The sequence below is a fragment of the Setaria italica genome, chromosome III (genome assembly GCF_000263155.2).
Source record: "Setaria italica strain Yugu1 chromosome III, Setaria_italica_v2.0, whole genome shotgun sequence".
NCBI lineage: Eukaryota > Viridiplantae > Streptophyta > Magnoliopsida > Poales > Poaceae > Setaria > Setaria italica.
The window spans coordinates 42,680,942-42,692,767 of record NC_028452.1 but is presented as its reverse complement, the minus strand read 5'-3'; the positions used below and the strand labels follow the sequence as shown (position 1 = coordinate 42,692,767).

At 42.9% G+C, this 11,826-nt stretch overlaps 2 protein-coding genes across 3 annotated transcripts; one reads left to right on the top strand and one right to left on the bottom strand.

The window, feature by feature from the left end:
* Positions 1-616: 616 nt before the first annotated feature.
* LOC101761202 (putative disease resistance RPP13-like protein 3) lies at positions 617-5,550 on the top strand. Of its 2 annotated transcripts, XM_004962689.2 has the most exons (3): positions 617-847; positions 1,634-2,445; positions 3,226-5,550. In XM_004962689.2, the coding sequence occupies exons 2-3, from the start codon at positions 1,634-1,636 to the stop codon at positions 5,216-5,218; spliced, it is 2,805 nt and encodes a 934-aa protein (XP_004962746.1). In that variant the 5' UTR covers positions 617-847; the 3' UTR covers positions 5,219-5,550. The 2 variants fall into 2 exon arrangements, with proteins under 2 accessions (XP_004962746.1, XP_004962745.1); XM_004962688.3 differs by lacking the exon at positions 617-847 and having other exon boundaries at positions 854-2,445.
* Positions 5,551-6,128: 578 nt separating this feature from the next.
* LOC101760798 (protein NPG1) lies at positions 6,129-11,602 on the bottom strand. The gene is made up of 5 exons (XM_004962687.3): positions 11,179-11,602; positions 8,859-9,114; positions 7,572-8,782; positions 7,042-7,189; positions 6,129-6,765 (listed from the first exon to the last, which is right to left on the bottom strand). Exons 1-5 carry the CDS (start codon positions 11,395-11,397, stop codon positions 6,449-6,451), a joined length of 2,151 nt encoding a protein of 716 aa, XP_004962744.1. The 5' UTR covers positions 11,398-11,602; the 3' UTR covers positions 6,129-6,448.
* Positions 11,603-11,826: the final 224 nt, after the last annotated feature.

The following is an 11,826-nucleotide window of genomic DNA, read 5'->3' as shown; positions in this document are numbered from 1 at the left end:
GGGGAGGGGGGATCGTTTTCCTGATATTTTGCTCGGAATGTGGGGAAGGAAAGATGGAATCACCAGGAATCACTGTTTCCAATTCCGGAGGGAGCCAAACATGGTGACCTTGAAAACTAATTTCAGTTCCAGCAGATTCCAATGAAACAAACAGGCCCTATGAGGTCCTAAGATGTTATCGAGGCTTCTATGATGGAAAACTAACCACTATCTTAGTATATTTTGCGTGGACCTGCATTTCCTGACTTTTGAAATTTAAACGTGTCAATACCTTAAAACACCTTTGCAACGCCGGGTCAGGTCGAGCAATGGAAGTTCAAATACGAGCATGCTTAACGTTTCAAAGCACGACCTTTAAGAGAAACACACTTTTCCGTTAGTGATAGAACATGCTGATAACACGTGTGCGATGACATATACTCCAATTAACACATTTTGCTAATACTATGTGTACGGTGGATGACCTTTTACACTCCCTGTCAGGAGGAGAAGTTTGACACTTTTCCAACTGGTCGAGCAGCTCAATACCAAGCTGACATCTGGCACTGCGATCAGTCAGCAAAATCGGCAGTGACTTTTCTCGTCACGCCGCTTCCAAGCCACACCCACACACACTTCTCCATAGTCCATACTCCATACCACGGGGCCACGAGCAAATTTGGAAGCCGCCTCTCCACCAGTCTCGTCGCCGCCGCATCCGCCGGCCGTCGACCTCCCACCGTCCGGCGACTCCCGCTCTCAGCTCCGGGGCCGCCGGCTCTCCCGCGGCTGCGGCTGCGGCTGCGCTGAGCTCCCCGGGGCGGCGGTTTGGCTTCGTCCCGCGCGGCGCCCCTCGCCGATCTTATCGGTTGGTTGCCGTTCCCTTTCATTCGGATTGCGAAGTATAGCTAGCTAGATAGCTCTGTGCCTGCAGTTTGAAATCTTTTGGTTGTTCCAGAGGATTGTTATGGCATCTCGATACTAGCACTCTGTGTCCCCCCAAACAAAAGGATGTTATTTGGTAGCACTCTAATTTCTACACAATCCATGGGGGCTAAGCTGCTAGCATTGTGCATTTCTATGGTCCTCGTAGTGGTCTCTTGTTTAAATTAAGTCAACAACGATGCATTTGTTTGTCTATTTGCGTACGGTCATATTATTCAACTTGGCATGTATCGTATTGTGAAGTTTTCATATGATCAGTGTTCAGCGTCAATTGGTGTGGTTGCGCTTGCTTGAGTAGCATTCGTTCTTGTACTATTAGGTGACCTGTCCTGTCCACGGTGAGGTTACTGACCCTGCACACTGAAGAGTAACCGGTTCCATAGAAATTGTGATCTGTGGAGTCACTTGTGCATCTTGAATAGGTTGCATTTTGACAGGAGGTGCGAGAGGAATTTTGTGCTAAATCATGCGCTATTTGAGTATTCAGGCCATTTGCTTTTGTAATACTTGTCACTTGTGTGTTGTGCTTCAAAGTTTTACCAAGTTACCTGGGTCCGTATCCATCGCTTTTTCGTATCTTGTTATGCTCACACAAACACTAATTACATGCTCCTTCCTTTTACCTTTCTTTGTTTATCATGCTGCAACATGGACTTTTGATTTGCTATGGTATTTCTGGATTTCGCTACACCCACCAAACTTCCAACAGATGGCGAGCGCCTTGACGGGGGTGATGACCGAGGTCATCGGCAAGCTCATGGTTCTGCTCGGGGAAGAGTACACCAAGCTGACAGGCGTGCAGAGGGAGGTGAACTTTATGAAGGATGAGCTGAGCAGCATGAATGCCCTTCTTCAGAGGTTGGCAGAGGTGGACCATGACCTTGATCTGCAGACCAAGGAGTGGAGGAGACAAGTGCAGGAGATGTCTTACGACATAGAGGATTGTATCGACGACTTTATACATCGCATTGGCCACAATGGCATGGATGATTCTGCAGGCCTTGTCCGTAGGGTGGTTCAACAGCTTAAGGCGCTGAGGGCTCGCCATCAAATCGGCAACCAAATCCAGGAGCTCAAGGCACGTGTTGAAGATGCTAGCAAGCGCCGCATGAGGTACAAGCTTGATGATCGTGCCTTTCAGTCTAGCACCACAGCTGCCATCGATCCTCGTTTGCCTTCACTGTATGCTGAGCCAGATGTGCTTGTCGGTATTGAACGGCCAAGAGATGAGCTTGTCAAGTTGCTAATGGACGGGGAGGGGGTGTCAGTACAGCAGCTCAAGGTGATATCTGTTGTGGGTCCTGGGGGTCTTGGTAAAACCACGCTTGCAAATGAAGTGTACCGTAGACTGGAAAACCAGTTTCAGTGTCAAGCTTTTGTTTCTCTGTCACAGCAGCCTGATGTAAAGAAGATCTTAAGAAACATACTCTCTCAAGTCAGCCAGCAGGAGTATTTAAACATGGAAATGTGGGACGAGGAAAACTTCATCAACGCAATCCGAGAATTTCTAAAGAACAAGAGGTATGTCAATGGATTCAAAATGGTAACTTGATTATTAGTAACAGATCCTCTCTAAATCAATATCCGTTTCTATTTGTAGCTAAGGAGGTTAGTTTTATATACTAGTTGCATATAGATAAGCCATTATGTTCATTTCCACTGCTTCAGTTTAATAAGATACATAATGTAAGGCGCTTTGTGCTTCAAGAAACATATCCCTTCAGATTTTGGAAGGCGTTCAAATTTACCATCAAGTATATTTGATTTAATTTTAACTCAGTTACAGTAAGATCATACTTTTTTACTTGTTTCTGTAGCAAAAAAAGATGTGGTTATATGTGCTAAGCTGTTAATCATGTGACTCGCTTCCTCACATGTTGTGTGGCTTCAGGCCGACTTTATCTGTTGTCTTCTTGTTTTTGCCTCCTCAAATCCTTACTAATATATATATCTTATGACCATACAACCTCATGTTAATTGCTACTCACCGAAATATGTGGTTGTTTCTACAACTATGACACTAAAACATGCAATTTTTTGGAATTTATACAACACAATTATGGAAGATAGTTATTTCCGTACTCCATAAATGGAGAAAAACACATAAGATCATCTGGTCAGCTCTTGCTTGTTTTACAATCTTTGGACTTGTTTTAGAATCTTTGTAAATATTTTTTCGTTGAGTGCAGAGGCATTTTCCTTTCTTTCTCTGATTACATCCATATAGTTTGACATCAGTAGATATGGCACTTTATTATTCTTGCAGCTCTTCCTAATTCGTAGATTATATGCGCTTGGTAGGTACTTCGTTGTTATTGATGATATATGGAGTACTCAAGCATGGAAGACCATCAAATGTGCTTTGTATGTGAACAATTGTGGAAGCAGAATTATGACAACAACACGTATTGTTTCTATAGCCAAGGCTTGTTGCTCTCCTCACCACGATTATGTCTATGAAATAATGCCTCTCAGTACAGATAACTCTAAGAATCTATTCTTCAAGCGAACCTTTGGCTCCAAAGATATATGCCCTCCTCAATTGGAAGAAGTTTCCAATGAAATCTTGCAAAAATGCTGTGGTTCACCACTGGCCATTGTTACAATAGCTACTTTATTGGCTAACAAGGCCAGTACGAAAGAAGAATGGGTTAGGGTGTATAATTCAATTGGTTCAACACTGGAAAATGATCCTGATGTGGAAGAAATGAGAAGGATATTATCACTTAGCTATGATGATCTACCCCACCATTTGAAGACGTGCTTACTCTATTTAAGTATATTTCCGGAAGATTATGAGATTGAAAGGGATCAACTTGTAAAAAGATGGATCGCTGAAGGATTCATTAATATGGAGGGTGAACAAGATTTGGAGGAAATAGGAGAGAAAAATTTTAACGATCTTATCAACAGAAGCATGATTCAACCAATGAAAATCAATTGTGATGGTCGAGTGGCTTCATGCCGAGTCCATGATATGATTCTTGATCTCCTTATATCTAAGTCTGTTGAAGAAAACTTTGCCAGTTTCATCTGTGGAAAAAATAAAAAAATATCGTTACAGGGTAAGGTTCGCAGGCTATCTCTCAACTATTATTCGCAAGAGCATGCCATGGTTCCATCAGCAGCGATCATTTCTCATTGTCGATCACTCAGTATCTTTGGATATTCTGAACAGATGCCTCCTCTTTCGAAGTTTCAAGTTCTTCGAGTACTCGATATAGAAAATGGTGAGGAGATGGAACACAAATATTTTGAACATATAATGAGGCTTTGTCACTTGAAGTACCTGAGACTCCATCTAAGAAGCATTCCTGCACTCCCAGAACAACTTGGAGAGCTGCAGCACTTGAGGACACTGGATCTAGGAGGGACAAAAATTACAAAATTGCCAAAAAGCATTGTTCAGTTGAAAAATCTAACATGTTTGCGTGTTTGCGATCTGGAATTACCTAAAGAAATCGAGAATTTGCGTGCTCTCCATGAGCTTTCAGAGATCAAAATCAACCGAAACTGCTCGGCGTCCTCTTTGCTGGGGCTGGGCTGTCTGACTGAACTGAGGATTCTTCGACTTCGCTGGTCCATTGTCAATGCGAATCCTGAAAGCAAAGTTATTGTCGATAACTTGCTATCATCACTCCGCAAACTTGGCAGACTCAACCTTCGGTCTCTATGCATCCAGAGTTATTATGGTTATTCCATAGATTTCTTGTTGGATTCTTGGTTCCCTACCCCTAATCTCCTCCAGAAGTTTCAGATGAGCTCTAACTACTACTTCCCTAGAATTCCAGCTTGGATAGCATCACTTGGCAGCCTTACCTACCTAGACATCAATGTTGATCCAGTACAGGAGGAGACACTGGAGATCCTTGGAAACTTACCTTCGTTGATGTGCCTCTGGATAACATCAAAGGCAGCAGACCCCAAAGAAAGGCTTGTTGTGAGCAGTAGCATGTTCATATGTCTGAAGGAGTTCCAATTCACCTGCTGGAGGAACAGGGTTGGGCTGATGTTTGAAGCGGGAGCCATGCCAAGACTCGAGAAGCTGCGAGTTCCATTCAATGCATGCAGCGGTCTCAATTTTGGCATAGAGCACCTCTCTTCCCTCAAGCATATTATTATCGAGATCATTTGCAGCGGCGCGACGGTTCATGAAGTGAAGGCATTGGAGGAAGCTATCAGGAACACAGCTGATCTCCTTCCAAACAGACCCACCCTTTTAGTCCGAACATGGGATGAAGAAAATATGGTGGAGGAAAGCATGACTGAAGAGGAGATCCACACAAGCAGATGAATTCAGCATGCAGTATATGTATGTGTACACAGCAAGCATCTCATTTGGCAGTTGCCAAGGTTTTATTTTTCTTTTCTCCTGGGAATAGCTACAGTACAAAGCTGTTTTTTTTTATCAGTGTTATACTACAGATGAAGTATGCATTGTCCAGTCCTCCAGATATGCTACTTGGCATGACATTGCTCCCAATTTTTTAATAAACTTTACGTAATGTTCAAGAAGTGCAGAAGCAGGAGCATGGAAATAAGCTAATATTTAATTGATGTAAATAACGTTTTATGGTCCTCAGTTGATGTCTGTCTTTCATAAATCTGAATCAGTAACTTTTTTTTTTTGGGTACATTGCAAAACTCTTCTTCGCAGAAATCAGGAAGGCAAACCATGCGAAATTCAAAACATTCCTACGCAACTGGTGAATGTTTTCGTGGTCGGAGAATAACCATAGAAAATGGAAGTGTAGTAAAAAAAACAATATTAACGTTACCTCTATGTAGCTCCATTTTCAAATCACTGCGGCAATAACCTCCATGGAGCTACATGGAGCCTGGACCTGATATGTTCAGGAAGCTTAAGAGCTGGTCCAGGCTCTTCGGTAGTTCAGTCAGCTTCTGTTCTGCCTTCTGGAGGTCCCCAGCGCTCTGTACCATGTACCCACGAGCTCCGCCGGAAAAGATTGCAGCGCTTCAGACCACACAAGCATCTCATGTTCTATTCCGTCAAAAGAACACCATCAATTTGGCCCGAACCTTTTTTGGTTAATGTCAAAAGCTCCACACTAGTGTTGATCTTGACATAAGAACCAACATCAAAAAGTTATTTGAAAAGAATGGCTACCGTCAGGTCAAGTCAGGCGACCTCAGGAAAGAACAAAATAGAAAATAGAATTATAGATACTGTAATATCAGCAATATTGTTTTGAAGTTAGCTGACGACTCGTTATAATCATATTATGTGATATTTGTAGCGATGGGTCATATCATCACATGGTTTGTTTCCAGTGCCGCAGTGCCAGCCTGATGTAGCCATCAGGCAAAGCAATTTGTATATAGTACCAGTTAGCAGCCAATTACAGCATTTGTCAGTCCCCGACAAACACACCGGCAACTACAGATACAAGTTACAGATAGCTGGCATCCGGTTTCTGCCCAGCTATGTACCGAGAAAGAAAAAGTCAAAGCAGGAAAAATTAGCCGGCAAAAAAGGAAACCTCATCTTGCTGTAGATGACCCATCAGAGTGACCTGAAACTTTCTACAGGGTCCGAGTCCTCGAGCATCGATGCTGCCTGGAAGCAATCGGCGGCATCAACTAGCCTGCCATCGTGCTTGTGGACCTTCCCCAGGTAGAACCAGGCCATTCGGTTGGTGGGCTCTAGTCTTAGGGCATCCGAGAGAAAACATCTCGCCACAGGGAGATACTTGGGCCCTTTTTTAGCTAGGAGGGCGCCGATGGAAACCTTGGATGGGACATGCTCTATCTCTGTTGAGAGGGCGTTGAAGTATGCAGCCAATGCGTCCTGTATCTTCTCACGCACCTCATGTATGTTACCTGCCAAGTCAAGAAATCATGGTGTCAGATATATGACGAATCAAACATGGGATATTTTTAACTTCCCAGACTTAAGAATATCTTGCTTAAATGAATATTAAATTTCAAAATACATTGGACATAACATATAGTGAATCAATTATTATTTCATATCCATTTATGAGTACAAATAAAAACAGGAAGACATGTACGAGGTATTTCAAATTTCATACATCCCCAATAGCCAGAGGCATAGAAATGATTCGTGAAACACGAATTGTGACCAAAGTCTCTCACCTTCTGCATGAAGGGTTGTCGCAGAGTATGTTTTCAGGGCTTTAGCCTTCTGTAAGCAAATCTCCGCATCTCTCCAGTAGGAAAGACTAGAGTACAAGTTAGCAAGACCTTGCCAAACTTCAAATTCGCTCACTTTGTCCTCATCCTCCTGAAAGAGTTTCCACAAAGCGTAAGACAGCAGGAAGAAATGGAAAGGTATATGGAATGCAATACGATGAAATTAGACTACAGACAGGGTGCATCAAAATGAAAAATTTATGTTATTCCACTTCAGCAGCTAATACAAACACAAATACAGTTTGAAGGACATTGTTTTGGATTGCATTGTTCAGTGTAAGAATCTAGATCCATCTACAGTGTTCAAACTAGAGGAAAAGGTAGTGTTTTATTTCTTGAGAATCTCAAAAGCCTCTTTTACTAGCAAATAAGGATTCCAAACATGGTTCAAAAACAATCTTAAATATCAATTAAAAAACAAATGAGTTGTATGAAATCAAAATGCTAGTGCTTTTGTATTTGAAAAGACAAACCTCTGCACCATTTTTGATAGAACCATAAGCCTTTCGTTGTGCCTGAACAAGAGCAAGAAGGGTACGATATGCTTCAACTGCTTCCATGGGCAATGATTGAGCAACCTTCAATTTAGCCCTTATTCTTAGCAATGGCCCTTGTTCCCACTTTGCAGTCTCATCTAATGCCGCATCAGTCACAACTTCTGCTTCTGAATACCTTTGTTGTGCAGAAAGAACCAAAGATAGCAACCTCCAACCTTTAGAGACGGATCCACCAGTTGCATCAATGAACTCCTTTGCATATTTCAAGGCAGCATGCAAGTTCCGTTGCTCAGCATACTCAATTCCCATGTCATATATTAATTCTGGATTGTGACGGTCAAGAGAAAATGCCTCATTAAGCGATTTCAAAGCCTCAGTCTGCAAGAGAGATCTTTGATGATCTGATGAAGCCACCCTAGACTTCTTGGCGAGGCAACTCCCCAGAAAATGGAGGGCCACACTCTTTAAATGCCCATCTGATGATTCGACATCTTTGACTGCTCTCCTTGCATAATCTACACCCTCAGAAGCAAGAAGATAACTCGAGCTGCATATCTTTGCAGCCAACAGAAGGGCCATTATGTCATTCGGACTCTCGTTCTTATTTAAAGATCTCTTTAACAAGTTCAATGCAGCTTCATTATGAGAAGCTGCAAAATAGCACAAAGCTAGACTATACCATCTCTCAGTTCGAGGGTATATTCCTGGTAAAACCTCTTCGAGATGCTTGGCAAGCACAGATGTCTGGCCACACACTGACAATGCAAATGTTAAATGCTCCATTACGGAGGGATCCCAGTGAGTCTTTCCAAGGAACCACTTCTTCAATAGTATCATGAGCAACAGGATTGCCTCTTCCAAATTATTCCTAGGAACAAATGAACCTTCAGTTTGTGAAGCCAAGCTTGGGGGGCTCGCCTCTACACCTCCGTACAACAAAAAAACTGCAAATCTCTTCTGAATCCTTGTGCAGCATTCATCATCGAGATTCCATTGACTAAGAAGAGCACGGCGGTAAGAAGCAAGTGCTTCTTGATAGGCCCCAGCTTGCTTCCAAAGTTCTGGGAGAAGTTCAACAGATTTACTGACAGTTTCCTGCAATTTTTGTTCCACCATGACACCAGGTATGCCACATTGGAAGATGCTTTCAACAGCATCAAGAACACTTTTACACTGTTTAGCAGCCTCTGCAAGTAAATTGCTTCAGAAAGTCAAGACAAGAAAAACAAAAATGAGTTAATTGTGACATGAAGAAATTCATACCCATTGCTTTCCCCAACTTTTGGAGAGACATAGACTTTAAGTAAATGGCTTCAAGAACAAGGCTAGCAGCATGCTGTGATCCTGAATTTGATGAATCTGATCGTAATTTATTACTTCGCTTCGAGAGTGGTTTTTCAGAAACTGATGGTTGGAAGCGCTGAATAGCAGCTTGAAGGTCTATTCCATCAAATACTCGCAGAGCAGCTTCTACATTGCCTCTCTGATATTCCAGTCTCCCAAGGAGAGCTCTTGCTTCCTAATATTCAAAGCGTAAACCCACAATTAGCACAATATACATAAGTATAGCATATCAAGAATAGATGATTCTGCAATGGAGACTACTGATCAAATGTTAATCAATATAAATATAGGAAAGTAGATTCTAGTCGTAAAATTTTATTAAGACCTGTACATATGTTTGTTTCTCCTCTTTTATATATTTAAAAATTTCGAAGCGCTATAGGGGACTTCCCCACAGTTTTCCTTCCAAAAAAAAAAGAGAATAGATTGGATGCATAATTTCAACCAGTGAAGACTAGGGATGTTCAGTATGAATCTGTAATCACAAATCATAATCAAACAACTTTAGCTAATATCATATACAATGCGCAATATTGCCACCGAAGTTTTAGGAATGAAATATCTGCAACTACTCACTTCCAGCGTTTTAACACCATCTAACACAGGAAAGCAATAATATTGTCAATCACTGGAGTCAACTTTATATCTAACTAAAGATTCTGAACTCTAGCTGCTAACTACATTGACGATGTCCTACAACTGTGTCAGGATCTTACGTTTGTTAAAGATACAAATCCAACTGCATTCCTTGCAGGTTGGCAAGTGAAAAATACATGGTACCTGATCCTTTCCAATTCAAACTATAGACATAAATACATATTTAAATGCTGTTTTATCATTGTACAGCAAAGGGAAAAAAAAGAAACAAAAGGGAAGATCTTGTCACCACAACAAACACCAAGCAAGAAAAGGCAATGCCGATTTGAACTAAATGGTGAGGAAGATTGTCTGATGATGCTTTGAAGTTCTGCCTTAATAGTCACAAAATGAGAATCCAGCAAGCACACTTGAAGTTTGTATTATGGTAATCCTTCCGTCAGTTGCCACAGCAAGCACTAACATAAGAACATGCCACCATCAAACTAAACAAAGGCCCTGTTTGGGACAGAGTTTCCCTACAGCACGGCCACCAGAATCGCTCCACCAAGAAGCGCGCGTCGGCCTACGTCTCGCTTTCGCGTTTTCCAGTACGAAAGCCGACGCGAGCTGCTAGCACTTTTGGGGGATGCAGCACTGACGTGAAGCGTCTGCATATCCCTGCTGCCGCCGCGAGAAATGCTGCCCAAACGGGGCCAAACAATGATCCTCCACATTCAATTCTCATAAGTAGATAATGTAACTTGTTTCTAAATTAAACAAATGGTCCACTTTACTGCCTGATTTAAACTCCACTAAAAATGGCACAAGTTCTTTTCTAATTCTAGAATGGCTCACCACCTCCCAAATTCACCTAATAATACCGCAACCAAATGACTGAAGCATAATCTTATAGCTACACCATCATCCACCAATGTAATATCTTAAGCTGCCAACTTCACATATCAAAACTCAATCGTTGAACCATAATCATACTGTTACATCATGTGCCACCAATTCACGCAATGAAACTACAGACCACTGACGGAATTGAATAATAATTCAGGCATTTTACACAACCGGGCACATAAGTCAACTAAAAGCAAGATCATTTACAGACTCGCCCACTTCTAATAGACTTGAATTCTAACTATTTTTTACTATGAACACAGAAAACTTAAAATTTTGGGCCTTCAGAATCATGATTTCCATCATAGATCAAATCCATACATCTTCCCGAAAGGGTCCGATTTTTCCAGCTAAACATTGATTAACCCCATCTCAAATGCTGCTCAATCAGACCAACGGACACGATGTTCTGACCAAAATTCCCATGAAAGGGACAGTACAACCCTTACATTCATGAAAAGAACATCTATCTCCCACAAGCAGCCCCCTCAAGATGAAATGAAAGATCGAAAGGAAGAACGCCATTTTAGTCAGAACGTTTAGTTTAGCAGAAGAGCACGAGATGCGAAATCGGGATCCTTCTCCACATCCCGATCTTCCCCCAAATGCAGCAAAGAACGTCGCAGAGGCTACTATTGACCAAAAAGATTCGATCTTCCCATCCCATTTCGCCCAAACCACGCTCCATAGAACTCGATTCCCCTTCCCAGATCAAGCCAAGAACGAGCGGCAGGGGCAGGAAGATTCCACAGACCTCGTAGTTGAGGGAGAGGCCCTCGCGGAGCGACGACTCGGCCTCCTGGATGTTGCCGTCGTCGACCTTGGCCTCCGACGAGCCCGACGCGGAGGCGCCGGCATCCGACTCCTCCGGCAGCGCCGCCTTCCCCTTTACCGGGGACGCGGTGGCCGGCGGCCACTCGCCGGTGGGGGCCGCCTCGCTCCCGCTGTCCCACTCCGCCGCCGCCGCCGCCATCGCTGGCTTTCGCTGCTGCCGATGCCGATGCCTCACCGCCGCCGATGCCTCCGCGTGATTCCTCCGGCGAGCATGCTAGGACAATGTGCCGGGAGGGGCCGTCGGGGTCGACTAGGGGAGGGAGGAGGCGAGATCCGCCTCCATGGCTTTCGGGCTCCTTGGCTTTTTCTATTCTTTGGAGCTCGTCAATCTTGTTTATTTTCTCTTTTCTTGGCCAAGGTGCTTGGCAGGTCATCTCTTGTATGCAAATATTTTTTTTTATTTGTATAGTATTTCCAATTGAAACCCATGTGAATTTGACAGTCAAAACTTGGCCGGCATTGCAAACTGCAAAGATGCCCCACAAGTCAGACAGAGTTGATGTTACAACTTAAAAGAAATTAGTCATTTATTTAGTAAAAGATTTTTTGCAACTAAACTTGCCGTGAT

Coding starts and splice junctions, on each gene's coding strand:
- LOC101760798 (XM_004962687.3), bottom strand. CDS start 11,397: ATGGCGGCGGCGGCGGCGGAGTGGGACAGCGGGAGCGAGGCGGCCCCC. Junction 9,115..11,178: donor GCCTCTCCCTCAACTACGAG/GTCTGTGGAATC, acceptor TTTGAATATTAG/GAAGCAAGAGCTCTCCTTGG. Junction 6,766..7,041: donor GACAACCCTTCATGCAGAAG/GTGAGAGACTTT, acceptor TTGACTTGGCAG/GTAACATACATGAGGTGCGT.
- LOC101761202 (XM_004962688.3), top strand. CDS start 1,391: ATGCGCTATTTGAGTATTCAGGCCATTTGCTTTTGTAATACTTGTCAC. Junction 2,446..3,225: donor GAATTTCTAAAGAACAAGAG/GTATGTCAATGG, acceptor TGCGCTTGGTAG/GTACTTCGTTGTTATTGATG.